The sequence below is a fragment of the Babylonia areolata genome, chromosome 21, assembly GCF_041734735.1.
Source record: "Babylonia areolata isolate BAREFJ2019XMU chromosome 21, ASM4173473v1, whole genome shotgun sequence".
In the NCBI taxonomy this organism is placed as follows: domain Eukaryota; kingdom Metazoa; phylum Mollusca; class Gastropoda; order Neogastropoda; family Buccinidae; genus Babylonia; species Babylonia areolata.
In genome coordinates, this window is record NC_134896.1 from 4,366,588 (window position 1) to 4,384,730 (window position 18,143).

Consider the following 18,143-nt stretch of genomic DNA (forward strand, 5'->3'; position numbering starts at 1 on the left):
TGGCTGAAAATCGGAAGTCGAAATGTTACTCGGAACCGTGTGCATGCAACGTGAGACCAGTGTTATTTATAACTGTTGTTATAACTATACTTATGCCTTTACAAAATACTTGTCCAATTCTTTGTACAATTATACGGGAGTGAGTATTGTTAAATTTCACACGGTCGTGATGCACAAATCGTGTGTACTGTCTGTCATCAAACCGGTCAAACGAAGGTCTCAATATTCAAGCTCCCCCGCCACCCCCCTGAACAGTATCCTTTGCATACAGGGTCTCTCTCAGGTCACTCCGAAGTGTGTACTTTTTGTGTTACAAACGTGTAAGAAACAATCCCGCAGCACCACCTGGTGGTAAATCATACTGAAGCCCGGATGATCGTAAAATCTACACACTTTGAATTTTGATGCAGCTAATTTGAAATATTTCACGTAACATACATTATTTTATGGATTAACAGCATAGTGTGCTATGACATCTTTCAATGTAACAAACGGTATAACTTAGTTATGGCAAAATACACTCACAAATACACAAAAACTGCAGGTACGTCCGCACGTAAAACGCAGAAGGTCACAACACTAACGCGCATGCCAGAGACTCTATTCACTTACCACGTGACCTTCAGCCAATGAGGAATCAGCATGTACAGGACAAGTTGTTGTTTCGCAGCAGAATACAGCAGGCATTCGCAGGAGTTGTTGGTGAAATTATTCATTGAAAAGGCTCGATCACATGTCATGAAAACTTGAGATTGATCTGTTACATTGCTGGAATAATTGGAGAAAGAAATCTTACCATGGTAAGTACGTATTTTAGTCAGTTGAATGTTCGGTCTCCCGGGGATGTCTCTGACCGTCCCACACAGCCACTGCGAGGAGATTGACTCAACGTGTAACATTGTCTTTTCTCTCACTGCTTCGTCACTGTGGTACCCTTCTTGATTTACGTAAGCTTAGTCAGAAATTTAATGTTCAATAAATCAAAAAGTGTTTCCAGTGTACGTTTCCCTTGATTATGAAGGCTGTGTAAGATATTCAGACAGCCGGCAAAACGATCAAATTGTTCGACGCCATGGCACATCGCAGCTGATCCTAACAAGGCGCGCAAACCTTCCAGCATTTGGCATCGGCGGACACACCTTTCATAGGGCTTGCTTTCTTTGTGATTCCGCGTAATCAATAATATACACGTTAGGGTTTTGGATTGTTAGGTCACGCTGTAAAACCTTGCATGTATTCTGACCTCGAAGTAAGGATGGTTTAATTTTTAGGCTGCTCTGAGACACCGAAAATTTAACTGTTTTCATAAAATGTACATTGCTCTTTTTCAGTTATTAATTTTTAAATCACTGATTTAGATTCTGAGATTGGTGTTATAAGCAAGGGCTTTAACTAGAGGGTGGGGTGAATACTCTTATCCCTTTTCACTCTGTCCTGGTGTTATAAGCAAGGGCTTTAACTAGAGGGTGGGGTGAATACTCATCCCTTTTCACTCTGTCCTCCACCCCCCTGTCTCGCTCATTTTATCTCAAGTCCACTCCTGTTTCATCACCCATGTCATGACTGCACATACACACAAACTCACTCTCTTACACACACACACACACACACACACTCTCTCTCTCTCTCTCTCTCTCCTCTCTCCCTCATATGACATATAGTATACCTTCTTGGGTTATTGTTGCTTCAGTTCCAAGTAATTGCTCAACCCATCGTTTGAACTTGAAGTAACCAGCATAAAACATGCCAGGAGTGACAAATAAATGGAGTTTGGTTTCAGTTGTACTCCTACCAATACCATTTTAATGTAAAACTGAGATAGACTGAATTCTGAAGCAAATCAGGGCAGAATATTAGGGAAACATATGCACATTTCCTGGCAAACGATTGGCAAACTACAGAGGTGGTTCTGAGTTGGACTAAAACATGTAAATGTTGTTAGATATCAGTTTAGGCAGTTTACCATCAGTTTATCCAATGTCTAGAGAAAAAAAGTACTGAAATATTTATTTATAATAATAATAGTAATGTACATTTATATAGCGCCCTTTCTCTCTAAGAGCTCAGGGTGCTTTACATGAAAGAAAAATATTAGAAGTTATTAAAAACATTCATGGCCACTTTCTCAAAACCCCCTCCCCCCACCCCACTCCTCCCACTCACACTCTCCCTTTCCCACTCTACATACATCCAAAGTGAGCTGATGTTGGTGGTATTTGAGCCCATCAGTAAGAAGATTGTGAATTTAAGTAATCAATATTGGTAAGATTTAATGAGCACAGGTTTGAATAATCAATCATTAACGATCAGATCGTTCCAAAAAACAGTTTACAAGTTTATTATACAATTCAAATTGTGTGTGTGTGTGTTGGCTTTTTTGGTTTGTTGTTTTATCACACACACACACACACACACACACAAAATTTTTAAAAAATCCCAAAACATTAAAATTACAATACAATGCATCTTTATTCATACATATGGAAATTTCACATGCGCGCGTGTACACACACACACACACACACACATACACACACACAGAGCACACTTCAGCATACAGGCACACATACATATTGATTTGCACACACCGTTGCATTCACACCGATGAAAACCTATCCACTATCCCCCAGTAATGAATGTGCTCATGCATATGCAGACAGACAGTTCATCATTACTCTGAATACTCGCAGTCACACTTCACTATATACCAGTCACATTTTCATAAAATTCTCAATACTTTTAGAACAGTGTCTTGTCACACTAAAGGTTCTCTATTATTTACAGCCTAACTTATCTATCATGAACACTGGCCAGTGAGTTGAATCAGTGTGAGTGCTTTGCAGTAAAATCCTAAATTGTTTTTTTTTTGTTTGTTTGTTTGTTTGTTTTTCTTTGTAACTCAGACTGGCTACATCACACACACACACACACACACACACACACACACACACACACACACACACACACACATTCCAGTTTTCTTTTAAAAAGATCAAACGTGTAATATTCTAGTTTAAGAAAATAAAAGTCTGTAGTTTGTCTCATTTTCCTTCTGCCAGTCAGTTTATTGTTGTTTTCAGTATAAAAGAAATTACCTGCAGTGTACTGTTCTGTATAGTGCTTCTGTAATCTATACTGAAGTTTTGCAAATTAAAATGAAAATAAAATCAGTCTGTTAGACAACACATGCCAGTCAGTTCCATGTTCTCTACACATTGAATAAAATTTGAAATGTACTGGACTGATGCATCCAGGCCTCTGTTTACGTAGGTTTATTAAATCATAAACCATTTGTCACTTGCAGTAATGAGAAGTTCAGTGGAGATCAGAAGTTGGATGCAACCCTAGTTTCATATGATTGAGAAAGGATGAAAAAAACCAAAAAAAACCCAGATAGCTTTTGAATTTTTTTTTGAAGCATAAAGTTCCCAGTATTATATATTTTAAACTCCTTGTGAAAAAAAAAAGCTGATAGATTGTATATGCTGATGTTTAAGTGGAGGTAGTTTCCACTTTTCTTGAACGATTTACAGCGTAGACAGTGTACTTGTCAAAATATAATTTCAGTCACATGCCACAGCTGACAGCATTTTAACCCCTTCACTGCTGGTACATTTTGCTATAGCCTATGCTGAGAAAATTTTCAAAAAAACAAGAAAAACATGTCAATGATTTTTATTTGTTTATATTTTTAACAGTACTGAAGATAAGTGCATAGAAGTATATATCAAATGAAAGGTCTAAAAGTACTGAAGATAAGTGCATAAAACTATTAAAAGTATATATCAAATGAAAGGAAAATGAACCATGATTTTGTTTTTAACACTCAAAGGTTCAAATAATGAGTCAATCTGATAGAAAAAAATTCCATAAAATGCAATAATAAAAAAAAAAAATGTGACTGTCATTTCATCATGTAGGTGCTACAACATCAACCATGTTATGAACCAGTCTTTTTTGTGACTGCTGTGAACAACCTCACACACTGTCAAGGCTTAACAACAGTGTTTAGGTCCATAAGACTTCAACACAGTCCACACAAACAACGAAAAGGGTGTACTCACCCAGCATCTATCACCAGTAAAAAAAAACAAAAAACGCTGTGTGTGTGGTACTTGCGGAAACAGTCTTCAAGACACAGTGCTGGTTTGCTGGGGCAGTCAGGGCAATAGAACTTTGACTTTGACGTTACAAGATTCAGGTCCTTTTTCATAGGACCATGTTCAGGTTCTCCAAACTGAAACTGATTGGCCTGGGTGGTTTGAGGATGGTGCCAATCAGATCACTTATTATAACAATTTAGGCTGGGCATTCTGGGTCGTACATTGAAGGTGGTGCTGCCCAGTGCTTGTCCAGTTTTCTCTTCAAGGTGTCTACCGATGGCACTGTTACCACATCTGGGAGGCTGTTCCAGAGCTTCACAACTCTGTTTGCAAAGTAGTTGCCCCGCACGTTGAGACGATGCCTTGGTTTCTGAACTTTCAGGGAGTTGCCTCTGGTGGATCTCAGCTCGTTCGTGGTGACGTGGAAGTCAGGGCGTGACACTTTGTAGAAGCCATGTAGGTACTTGTAGACTTCAGTTACGTCTCCCCGCTTTCTCCTGTGTTTCAGACATGGAAGCTTCAGCAGGCGTAGTCTTTCGGGGTACGGGAGGTCCTTCAGAGGGTCCAACATTTTGGTCGCCCTCTGGACATTTTCCACTTCAGAGCAGAGACCTTTCTGATTCTTCTCATCTGGCTTCCACACACAGTGACCGTACTCCAGGAGTGGTCTGACTAATCCCTTGAACAGTTGGACGAAAGTTGTTGGTGTTAGGTAGTCGAAGGACCTTCGGATGACTCCAACAACGCGGTTTGCCTTTGATGTTGCCTGTGTCACGTGTTGCTTGAAAGAGAGCGCCTTTTCGATGGTCACCCCAAGATCCCTCTCTGCCTGTGTTTTTTTCAGTTTTACTCTGAGTTGCCGTCTTTGTCTTTACTGTTCATTAAGTACTCCGTTTCTCTTTCGTGGCCTAGTTTCAGGATGCAGCACTTCTCTGGATGGAACTTTAGTTGCCATTTGTCGGACCATTGCATCAGCTCGTCCAAGTCGTTCTGCATTGTTTCATGATTGTTCGGAACATCCACTCTGGTAAACATCTTCATGTCATCGGCGAACATCCTTACTTGGCTTTTCACGTTGGCAGGTAGATCGTTATGTAATCACAAAGAGGATGGGCCCAGTACACTTCCTGGAGGAATGCCGCTGGTTACGTTGCCTTCCTGGGACATCACTCTGTTGATCACTATGCATTGCGTTCGGTTTGCAAGGAAGTCGCTGATCCATCGAAGAAGTTTACCCCTGATGCCACAAGCAGAGACCTTTACTATGAGTCGACGATGAGGAACACTGTCGAATGCTTTTTGGAAGTCTGTGTAAATAACGTCTACACTTCCTCCCTCGTCGACTGCTTCTGTCCATGAGTCCATGACCTCCAGTAGCTGTGTTAATGTCATTTTCTTCGAGGTGGCCCATCACTGCTTTTCTCACTAACTTTTCCATGACCTTGCAGACGACGCAAGTGAGGATCACAGGTCTGTAATTGTTGGGGGACATTCTGCTGCCTTTCTTGAAAATGGGGCTCACGTACGCCGTCTTCCATTCTGAGGGAAGTTCTCCAGTATCTAGGGTTAGTCTGAACAGATGCACTAGAGGCACAGCGACTTCATTAGCTGCTACAGAGAGGATCCTGGGCGGTAGTCTGTCGGGGCCTGCTGCTTTTCCTGGTTGTAGACCAGCCAACAGTTTTCTCACTCCATCTACCATCCTTGGTCTCTTTGAAGTCGTACTCTGGCATCTCAGGAGCCGGACCTGGACTTCAGATGTGAAGACACTCTTGAAAAATTCGTTCAGAAGTTCGGCCTTCTCAGCGTCAGTCTTGGTTTTGCTACCATCTTCTTTTTTCAAATCCGGGATACCTGCTCTTGCAAGATGTCTTTGACTTTGCATATTTTCATACGCCGTTAGGATTTGTTTTTGTCTCAGACGCCAATTTCTTTTCCATGTTCTTGTGTGCCTTCCTGCATGCTTTTCTTGCTTTATTTCTGGTTTTCAAGTAGTTCTCATAGTCCTGGGCATTCCTTGTAGCTAGCCAGCATCTGAATAGTAGTGCTTCTTGCGGACTGATGCCAGGGTTCCTCTGTTCATCCATGGTTTTTGTTGTCTGCCTGATGGGCGTGTCATAGGTGTTGATGCTTTGATTGCCTCATATATTTTCTCCTTGATTTTTTTCCATGCTAGATTCGTAGATAGGTCTTTTAATTCCTCTTCCCATTCAGCTTTCTGTAGTGTGTCTTTAAGTACAGCTTCATCAGTTTTACTGTAGCAGAATCTCGCAGACTGTGTTTTCTCAGCTGTTGTCGCATTGAGTGTAATGAACAAACAGAAATGATCACTTTTCCCAAGTCCAGCTTCTGTACTAATGTCTTTGATCATATCCTCCTCATTTGTCAACACAAGGTCTACTACACTGGGTTTTTCGCCTTCTCTGAAATGTGTGATTTCTTTCTGGTGTTGGAAAAGACATGCATCAGTGTAAGCCTGAAGGAATTGAGATGCCTCATGTGATTCCTTGTTCCTGCACGATTCTGTATCCCAGTTAATGCTAGGGAGGTTGAAATCTCCAAATATTAGCAGATTGTCTTTCTTCATTCCAGCTGTGTTCCTGGTGAGTTCGAAAAGTTTCTCATTATTTTCATGTGCTGCCTGGTCTTCCATATATCAGCCCAACTGTCAGTAATGTTCCATCACCTTGAGTACAATCCACAAATACATGCTCTGAGAATGTGCTATTGAGTCTATCATTTGGAGTTGGTTTCATTTCTTTCCTCACTAGAAGATCTATTCCTCCCCCTTCATTCTCGAGATTGTGAAAAAGTTCATATCCTTCAATAGCTATTTCACTTTCCTGTACTTTAAATCTAGCTTGCTTGGGTTTCACTTCTGTTATGCCAACTATATCAGGTTGGTTTATCTCAGTCAGTGCTCTCATTTCATTTCGTTTATTCATATATTGATCAGCGTTCGTATAGATTAGATGCATTTGCAATTTGAAATATCTACAGAAAGAAGGGTCAGAAGATGAAGAAGATTTGTTGTTATCTACACTTTGTACACGTGAGGAGTTTTTGTTGTTTAGTCCTCCTCGTCCTCCGCTTGAGGACCCCTGTCGGCCTGGTTGGTCTTCTCCTGCTCTTCTACCTTGTAGTTGCCAATGTTGACCACTCTTCCTCTCCTCCTCACCCACTTTGCTTTGTCGTCTCCCGATTCCTTGGAGTCCTGCCTTCTTCTCTTTAGTTCAGCGTATAGCCGATCCTCCTCTTCTCTCTCTTGCACAGTGAGGTCCTTCCACATTGACACTTGTGTACAGAGTCTATTATCGTCTTCTTTCTTGAAAGCCAAGGTCTCTAAGAATCTTAGAGGCCTTGGCTTTTCACTTCCTTTCTTGAATTGTCCAAGTCTTCGAATATCCACAGGCGTGTGCTTTGTCTTTAGTTCAGTCAGCATTTTTTTCACCTTTTGTTCATCCTCTACTTTCGCTTCCTTGATGGATTTGTTTTCAGTTTCAGGAAGTCTGAAGATCACCAGATTCGTTTTCCTTCTCATTCTATCCTCAGTTTCAGCAAGTTGTTCTTTCTTCTCAGTTTCAATAATTTCCTGAACATTGGCCACATGTGCTGCTGTGTCACCCCACTGCTCGACCTACTGCGCCTGTTTGATCTACGGTTTCCTGAGCAATTTCTTTTACAGTCTCTGTCATTTCCTCTGTGAAGTTGCCAACCTTAATTCTTGACATGGTGCTGTCTTTGGTTATTATTTTCACTGTTTCAACCATTTTCTCTGTGAATACACTGTCTTTTATTGCTGCCACTGAATTTTCAATCTCAGATACTTTTTGATTTGTCTTAAACATTTCAGCCTCCAAGTGTGCCATTGCACTTAGAAATTTCCCAGCTGCCCTGTCACATTGCTTGGTAAAATCCAGTAGACATTCGAGGACTCTTTCTTCTCATTCCTTTTCAATACTTGGTATGTCTCGTCGTCCATGTCATCGATACAGGTTCTATACCATATGGGATCACACAATTTACAAGTCAGTGATTTGTCTTTTTTGGGTACAACCATAATATCGCATTTTGCACATTTCATGTTTTAATCTGTCACTGACCCTCATCTGCGAGGTGGAAACCCCAGTAAGACACTTGACTGTGAAAGCGACATTGAATTGATTGATAAAGCCTTTCGGAGTTAATTTGTGCCGTTTGCCTTCAGAGTTCGAGCTTTTCACATGCAGATAGTGTAAATTAGCTCACCTGCTCTTCCTTGTGTGAAGTGTGTGTTTCTGCATTGTTTCACATTGTAGTAGCCCAGAAATGTTCCAAAGTTGCTTCGAGTTCAGCCCAATCCTTATGCCGGAAGTACTCACGAAGAGGTGCTGGCCGATTGCAGTGCCGATTTTTTCGCCGTTAGCAAACCAAAAAACCATGACAGGTTTCCAAACGTATCCGTTTTGACTCCAGAATGCCATTTAAACAAGTTCTGACCAATTTCAATACACTGAGGGTAGTTATTTCACCAACAACACATCAAATTTCGCGAGAGCTAATTTTGTGTGCGCCCTCCTCAAACCACCAGAAGTTTCCTTTTTTTCTTTACCCTTTCTTCCAGTAGACTGTACACCTCCTTTTTGGCCGGGCCTTCTATGGGGTAGATAGGATAACATGAATAAAGCGTTGTCCATGCAGACAGCGTGGTCATCTTCAGCAGTGTCTGGGTCTTGGTCACCAAAAATCACGGCACTGATTACATCCTTCTGGAAGTCCAGGAATGTACTGCTGTTGCCTGCTTTTTTGGAGAGGATGTGTGCATTCAGCATGGCAATTGTAGAAAACACACACATAGCTATTTGCACCACTTCAGGGTTTTCCTTGTGGCATCGTAGGGCTGCAGTTGTTGGTCATAATGGTCCATGGCACCCATGTTTTTGTTGTAATCCAGAATTGCTGGAGGCTTGTTTACTGCCCTTTGGTCTTGCTGCTATTGGTCTTCAGCTGCAGGTTTGTGGCAAGTTGTCAACTCCTGATGGTCCAGAATGAACATGATCATCACCATGCTGCATACCTGAAACATGTTGCATAAAAGACTAAGTTATGAAATTGTACCATTCTATTTCTGATTGTTTTCAGAAGCTGAAATACACACACACACACACACACACACACACACACACACACAGTGACACGCACACTTCTACAAGTGTTGCATTTACAAAGTAATTTGGACATACAGTTCTGTGTATCATTTTCTGATTTCAGTTTTGTAAACATCATCTCTCTTCCACCCCATCCCCCGCCCCCACCCGAACACACACACACACACACACACACACACATACACACACACACACCAAACCAGTACACACTCAGGAACGAATACTAGAAAGTAGCGTGTGACACACTGTCAGCAATGAGCCAGCCAGTGAGCCACGCCTCCTCGCGCAGTGTTGGTCACACACAGTGATCAGTGACTGACAAAGCTACTTACCACAGCTAACACATTCAAAAAACACACAATGCAGTTAGGTTCATTGTTACAACAAAGAGAAAGCAAATAATAAACTGACAAACCTCGTGAACACCCACCTGCATCTTGAATCAGCTGAGCTTGTCTGTCTTCAGTTTCGTTGTGCTACCCACCTCCCACCCTCCTCCATGTTAAAACCGGCATATTGGCATCAGCCTCATGCGTTCTATCTCATTTAGACCACAATCTTCATCTCTACTACTTGCATCTGGACAGATTTCTTCCAGTACTTGTTCAAGTGTTGGGGTTTGTCTGCATGCAGCCATGGCTTTGCGAACACAACTTGAGCTTCGTACAAATTTGCAAAACTTTCGCCATAAGTATGAACTACGATAATTAATTGAATATTTTTAGCTTATGGATCTCAGGAGATAAAGAGCTCTCAAAGGAGCTGATTTTTAATGGTAAGCAGACTATTTTCTGCAATGCTGGAGTCGAAACAAAGAATGATGTATAATGATGTACGGCTCACATCAACACAGCATTGGTGAGCGACATTTCATGGCGTACACTGTACGTCAACAGCGCAGTCTAGAGGTTAAAGAAAAGTCTCTCAGCTTCACTTATGTACAGCAAGCTGTTTCTTTCTGCAGTTTTTGTGGAAGAAAAGAAAAAATTCCTGTTAGTAAAATCAAGTCTCTAGAATTTGGTTTACAGTAAGCATACTGGCCAGTGAACTTTTCTATTTGTTCTGAATTATTTTGCATGAGAGTGAGTCTAGCCTGGCAAGATGGTTGACTGTAATAAGCTCTTATGACTTTTTCAAATGATATACATTTGACTTCTGTGCTCATCACTTTATCAAGTTAATGGAATTCTCGCATTCAGTAGCAGAGTGGATTGTTATGAATAATATATGTGTATGCATGTCCATTTTTATTCTACTCAGTACTGGGATGTACACACTGGTAATAGGTAACTTGGAAAGTTTCCATTTCCTTAACCCACTGGACTCTGGATTATGAAATCTTTAACTCACTTTGGATGGCTAGTTTTCTCTCTTTCCATCACAGAGACACCATCTGATGTCAGTGGGTGTCTAGAGTAGCCCAACATATTAGTATTATTATGGATAGGTTTCGTTAGTATTATTATGGATAGGTTTCGTCATTAGAAATTGGTATTCTTTGCATTCACCCACCTGTTCAGTGTGAGAACCTCCCACTTTTTATTTCTAATGATGTTAGCAGTGGTGTCATTGTCACCTCTTTTGTTGATACAACAGAGAGAGGTAACATGTGTATTCGACCTTCTGCATAAGGCACTGGCAGGTCTTCATATGATCTTGCGTATACACACGAAGGGGTTTCAGGCACTAGCAGGTCTGCACATATGTTGACCTGGAAGATCGGAAAAATCACCACCCTTTACCCACCAGGTGCTGTTACGAGATTTAAACCCTGGACCCCCAGATTGAAAGTCCAACACTCTTTAACCACTTGGCTAATGTGCCCGTCGTTTTCTCTTCAGTTGCTTAATTGACAATGCACTGATATTGGGACTGAAATTCAGACCTTGGAATTGAACCCAGGACCACCAGATGGAAAGTCGAATTCTGTGCTTTAAACATCTCAGCTATTGTGCCTCCATCTCACTCAGACTCATAGGTGACAAATCAGTTTCATTGGTGACAACTCCGCTTCATGTTTCATTTCCTGATTTAATGAAGTTACATTGCAGAAGAGGGCAAAAATGATAGAATGGATTCCTTAAGATATAAGGTAGATGTAATACAACTTTACAATGTATTATTTTGAAATCATTGTTTACTTTGTTTTATCTTCAAAGGAACATAGCCGGGAAACTTAACACATTGTAAGTAGAGTGAACATTTACCATTTACTTGGTTCATTGAAAATAGATAGATTTATGCAGGAATTAATTGAAATGCAGTGAAACTTTTGAGTTTGAACGTTTGGCATAACCAGTAAAGGTTGATTTTTTAAGAATGCGAAATGTCAAGCAAGCAAGATTCAACAAATAGAGACAGGATAATCTATATGATGCGTAAATTATTGTGTCAACTGCGGTCTTTCTGGCTGTACAAAACAGAGTTGGTGAATGTTGTGCAACTGACCACATTCCACATGGCTCACAATTCATTGTGGGATTGTATTTACCCTCTTCTCCCTTTCTCTCGGTCTGTCTGTCATTTTCTTTCTGAGAACCTTTTTTCATCAATTGGTGTGTCCTTTTTATTTCTTTTGCTGTAGAATTAGCATCAGATGAAGTGGAGTGATGGCCTAGAGGTAACGCGTCCGCCTAGGAAGCGAGAGAATTTGAGCGCCCTGGTTCGAATCACGGCTCAGCCGCCGATATTTTCTCCCCCTCCACTAGACCTTGAGCAGTGGTCTGGACGCTAGTCATTCGGATGAGGCGATAAACCGAGGTCCTGTGTGCAGCATGCACTTAGCGCACGTAAAAGAACCCATGGCAACAAAGGGGGTTGTTCCTGGCAAAATTCTGTAAGAAAATCCACTTCAATAGGAAAAACAAATAAAAAGTGCACGCAGGAAAAAATACAAAAAAATGGGTGGCGCTGTAGTATAGCGACGCGCTCTCCCTGGGGAGAGCAGCCCAAATTTCACACAGAGAAATCTGTTGTGATAAAAAAGAAATACAAATGAAAAATATCTAGATGAGAAGAAACAAAAAATGACACGCCTGTCATAATCCTCAATGACCATCATCAGTAGATGATACTAATATGATAATGATTGTTGTTATTTTTATTTTTCCAGGCATCCTTCATACCGGCCTATTTGCCAATAGGGACTGAAGTCAGTGCAAAATACCGAGGTGCGTTTTGTGAGGCGAAGGTGAAGAAGTTGTTCAAGCAGGTTAAACTAAGGGTAAGTTGTTATTTCCTCTTTCACTTTCAGATAGTCACTGAGTCAGTGTTGGCATTGATGCTTCTCTGTTACCAATCCTTTAAGAAAACTAGGTTTCGTGTGAGTGGGCATGTGTATATGACCTTACAACACCAGTGCTGAATGACCGTAGAAAGCATATTTAAGGAAGTTATTTAAACAGAAAATTCTAATCAGTGGTTGTACTTAGTTATAGTAAAAGTTTTCTGTGTAAATTGCCTTTGGTGCCATATATATATATCCGGATTTGAGCTTGAATAGTCAATACGCAATTAGTGAAACAGAAAAAAATCAGCTTTGCTGACTTTTCTGCTCTAGTCTGACCATTTGAAAATTTATGTGGTATAACATGTATCTGAGTTTGAATAGAATAGTCAGCAAAGATCTATACATAGGTAAGTCATTTCACATTATAAAGAAATTTGATAATCGCAAATCAGTATGATGACAGTGCAGATACATGTCACCACTTTGAGATCTCCAGAGAGATCCTGTTCTTCTGTTAAAGTATATTATTTAAAAAGAAAATTGTTAAGGAATGTAAATTTTTTTTATCTTTCCTGCAGTACTCTGATTCTTGAAACTTATGAAAGACAGAAAAAATTTAAATCCCATGGTCCAATAGCATCTAGAGAAAAAACAAGAGTCATTCTTTAATGAGGAGAGGAAAACCTGTTGATTTAGATGATATACTGAAAGTTGTGAAGGTTGGAGGGCCCTTGAGTTAAATTAAGATTACTGGGAGTGGGTGGAAATTAAAGTAAGGACCTGTACTAACTTACTTACTGTAGACAAAGCAGATGATTCAATACACTTCCTTGTATTTATACCATATACATGATAAAGTCTGCTTAATATCATTTTTAGAAGACGGGAATAATCTGGGTTTTTGTCCAATACATGTGTTAGAATACAAATTACAATTGAATAAAAACAAAAAGGGTTGGTTGGAAATGGAGAAACGGCTTGCATAATCATAATAATAATTATTATTAAACCAGGTAATCATGTTATCTAAACTTTGGTGTTAACTGGAGTCATTGTATTGCTGTAACAGTGTAAGGCCTAAGGGCATATGTTTTATAACAGAAAAAATATTGGGTCTCCAGGTTACGGGAAAGGACTCCCAGTCATCTGTCTGGATCACAGATGAGAACATTGTTGCTGGGATGATGAAGGTATAGTATCTTAACTTAAGAGTTGTAATACCATTTCTTCAAGTTCAACATCTTTGTTTCCCTTTTTGTCTCTGGTTATCACTCATTTCCTTGAGAGTCTTTTAATTGTTTTACTGCCTCTATTTATATGGATTCTGTTGCTTTTCAGACATGTTATATGTGTGCAAGGAGTAAGGTGGCACACTAGTAAAGATGCTTGTCTGCCATAACAGTGTTTGTGAGGGTCTGGGTTGGAATCCCACTCTCGCTGTTTCTCTGAATTTCGACTGGAAAATCAAACTGAGTGTCTAGTTGACTGGATTTGATGCTAATCCAGTCTGTCCAGTCAGACAGCGTTTTTGAGCAGGTGACTTTGACTGACAGAATATGTGCAGGCAGGGTTGGAAGAGGGGGAGGAGAGGAGTGATGTAAGATAATAGGTTGAATGCCAACCAGAGGTTGTGAAAGTGGGTGTGGAAGTTGGACATCAGTGAACCGTTATTTCAGTGCATATTGCTGGAAAAAGACCACAGCCAATGCTGCACGATTTTCACAAATCGCAGGGTTGAAAGTGCACTGGACATGAAACACATGCTTTTAAGTTTTGTACAACAAACACTTTATATTATTGGCCCAGGTGCAACCTGGAGGGAGTGTCATCATTGAACTTCACCCTCTAACTTGGGGAAAGCTCTTAGCTGTCAAAAAGCTTGCCTGCTCAGTTTCTGAGAACGTGATAGACTTTTCATATTGACTGTTTCCACGTTTGTCATTGTTGGGACAGTTATTCACTTACATGTCTACATGAGCTGTGATTTGTTTTTATAAACTTATACAAGCAATAGCCTGTTTTGATTTCTTCAGCAGGTATAAGCTGACAACAGGTATGCAATTTTCAGCTGTATTTTATTTTTCTTATGGATGCCATTCTGTGGAGGGGAAAATTGATTTTTTTGCTGCACAAAAATCATCTTCACATTAAATGCCTGAACAGTTATCTATGATAAAACTGTTTGGGAAAAAGTCAGAATCTAAATTCATTTTTATTCACAAAAATGTTTACTTTCTGTCTGTATCTCCCATAGTTTTGTACTGGAATTTAAAAAAAAAAAAAAAAGAGTTGTACTGGAATTAAAAAAAAAAAGAGTTGTTACCCCCAAGGGTAGAGCACTTCTTTTTTTAAATAAAAAATCCTGTGGCACTGAACTGATAAAAAAAAGAATTGTCCAAATAGTTCCTACAAATAGTTCATTGGGACTGTGAGTTGAAGGTTAAAGGTCCCCAGGCCTTTTACATCCATTGGGGTAGTGAATTCACATCTGCTGTGTCTTGGGCTCAGCTTTAGAAGGCAGGGCCCAATTATCTCCTGCTTTTTACCTTTCCCCAGCCACACTCAGGTACCCATGTATACCTGGATGGAGTGAAGAGTGAATGCCTTTCCCAAGGACAGAACTCCATGCAGAAACAGGGACTCAAACCATGATGACTGGTGACCACTGGATCAGAAGTCCAACGCCTAATGAATTCTGCCACTGCAACTTTATGAGTACCACTAGGTTGTTGTGCTTGTTTGTCGTCCAGTCTTTTCATCCATCAGTCCATCTTAAATCACTTGATTCTTGGTTTCAAAGCAATCTGTTGGATATACCAGAACTGTTTGCTTCAGGCACATTTAACACCTTTTCTTTCTCCATGCAACAGGTGGGAAGTGTGGTCCAGTTTAAGCAGCCCGACTCGGGCCAGGTGATGGATGGAGTAGTCAACAAAGTAAATGACAACAGCACCTACACTGTTGGTAAGTGTGTCTCTTCCTGATGAGGAGGACAGAAAACTCTGAAAAGGGTGAAAGTTTACTTGTCAAAGCAAACAACCATCCAGTAGCTTGTTCTGTTGTAGCTAATTGTTCATCTGTATTTATATTTTTTATATGTATTTAATTTGGCAGAGAAAATTCTTTGTAGCCTGTCTAAAATCTTAGTGTGATATTCTTTTTGGATGACATGTTTAAAAACAAGGGATTTTAAGTGGCTGATACTATTCTTTCAGATTGCATAGCTTGTGAGTGAGTGTGTTTTTGTGTGACTAGCGGTTAGTTTGTGTGTGTGTGTGGGGGGGGGGGGGGGTATTTTGTGTCATCTATGTATGTGAGTGCATGTATATGTATGATTATATGTGTTCAAGTTCCATGTCTGTGGTGAGTTTGTTTCAGTGTGTTGGAAGATTCATGGGGACTGATGTTTGGGGGGACAGTTTGGTGGTTTCATCTCCATGGGAGACACTCACACCGGTTCTTGAAAGCCATACACTGGGCTGAGCAATTATTGTAACAAGTAGTGGATGGCTGTCCTGAGTATGTTGCACCAGGACAGGCTGTACCTAAGACCTCCTTTTGCCTGCACTGGAACTGTGACAGAACAAGCCTGGTGTGACTGAACTGACAGAACAGGCCTGGTGTGACTGTTTCCTTGGGATTCAGGATTTGTAAGTTGCTGAATTAGCGTGTTTAAAACTACAGGCGTCTTTTTGTGTTTTTGTAATTTCAGTCTTCAACGATGGTGATGAGCGTACATTGCGACGAAATCAACTGTGCTTAAAAGGAGATAAGCATTTTGACGTCAGTGAGGTAAAGAAAGGTTTTATATTTTTCTGGCACAAGAACACATTTTTGACTCACTTGTGTAAACAAAGTAAGTCTATGTTTTAACCTGGTGTTCGGTTGTCTGTGTGTGTGTGTCTGTGTGTCCGTGGTAAACTTTAACATTGACATTTTATCTACAAATACTTTGTGAGTTGACACCAAATTAGGCATAAAAATAGAAAAAATTCAGTTCTTTCCAGTCATCTTGTTTAAAACAATATTGTACCTCTGGGATGGGCACAAAAAAATAAAAAAAGAAGCCAAATTATATGCAAACTGCATTTACTGTTTATATTTTTTGTATTCTCTAAACTTGGCACTTTGATCTGGTATTCAACACAACATCAAGAGCAGTCATTATTATCATTTTTTGTTCAAACAGGAACTTCTTTTGCTAAGCATGGAAGTTTTATTTATTTTGCAAACGTTTTGGTGCAGATAGTAAAAAAGGGAAATTAATCTGTAATTAATGCTAGGGGACTTAATTTCCTTAAAACTGATCTTTCTCATCTTAAACATTACATTTTGAAATTATACTCAGTACATAAAAAGCTTGTGTGTTTTACTCTTAGTGTACAGGGCTTTCATTGTGTTCATTCGCCCAAGTGGTCTTTTTTCGGAAAATACTAAAATCAATATGACGAGTGGACTTTACAGATCTATTGGCTGAGCCCTGAAGGTCATGGGCAAAAATCAGTTGCATACACATATCTATACACATTCAAAGCGCGTGCTCATATTCTTTGCGAATGCGAACGACGCCATTTTGTTTCAAGTTGTTGACCTGCCCGTTCAATCCTATATTCAATGGATAATACACGATAACATGTGATGGAAAGTTGGAGAAGGAGACCGTTAAATATTTATTCACAGAAAGATTTGTGAACGCCTCATCACTTACTGGATTATGCCCCAAACTGCCATAAAAATACCCATAGAATCAGTCGGAATTCACAGTTGAAAATTGTAAACCATGCAAGTTAATACCCTTGAATTGATCACGATGAAACAAAAAAATTTCCAGTCTTGACTTTACTTAAAGTGAAGTCCTTTTCACTTCATACAACATTTAGAAGTACTTGTACATGGCTCTACATGTTATTAGTTGAACATAATACTAAATTTTCATATCAGCTTTAAAACTATAAAACTAGAATGAACATAAAAGAGAAATTGAATTGACCGTGCCGTACTACATTCCCGGCAGGTGTAACTAAACTTGTACATCTATCTAACTCTAGAGAAAACGGCTAAATGTTGCAGTGTGATTGCGGCGATAGCCACGTCTCCTTTACCGCGGACTTAAAAATAATTTTTTATTGCCCTTAAAGATTTTTTGAATGCCCAAGATAACCAGAATAATATGATTTAAACAGCATTCTCACTGTGAATACCGCAATTGATTTATCGCCCTTTAAAAAAGTATGTTCAAATATTAAATTTTAGAATGTCATTTAAGGAGCCACGATAGTGTAATGGGTAAGACAGTTTCTTCTCACCCGAACACGCGGGGTTCGAATCTGGTTAGGACTTCTCTTTTTTTTTCTTTTTTCTTTTTTTAACCCAAAGCTTTATAATAACAAATACAGAACACATTTTAACGATTAGATTTTTATTTTTAAGTGTATCACAAGTGAGTCTTGAAGGCCTTGCCTCTCTTGTTCACATTATCACTTCCACCATTCCAGGATATGCTTTTAAACCCAAGACAGTGTTGTTTCTCCAGTGATACATTGTGACTGTTTTCCTACTCCAAGAAATTGTATATTGTGCATGTGGAAGTTAGAATAAACATAAACAAAAAAAACAAAAAGACATCCCCAAACCCCAGAAAACCAACATAGTGAGGAAATAATT

The 18,143-nt window shown here is 39.8% G+C and overlaps 1 protein-coding gene across 3 annotated transcripts in view; it reads left to right on the forward strand.

Moving 5' to 3' along the window:
• The window catches only part of LOC143296465 (uncharacterized), an 80,322-nt gene that overhangs the window by 24,099 nt on the left and 38,080 nt on the right, over positions 1 to 18,143 (forward strand). The window contains exons 1-5 of one of the 3 annotated variants that reach the window (XM_076608410.1): positions 655 to 800; positions 12,363 to 12,473; positions 13,601 to 13,669; positions 15,350 to 15,443; positions 16,192 to 16,271. In XM_076608410.1, coding sequence (XP_076464525.1) covers positions 798 to 800; positions 12,363 to 12,473; positions 13,601 to 13,669; positions 15,350 to 15,443; positions 16,192 to 16,271 — 357 coding nt within the window. In that variant the 5' untranslated portion in view covers positions 655 to 797. Of the gene's footprint in view, positions 1 to 654; positions 801 to 12,362; positions 12,474 to 13,600; positions 13,670 to 15,349; positions 15,444 to 15,903; positions 16,130 to 16,191; positions 16,272 to 18,143 lie in introns of those variants that run through there. The other 2 variants (XM_076608411.1, XM_076608412.1) reach the window with 2 other exon arrangements.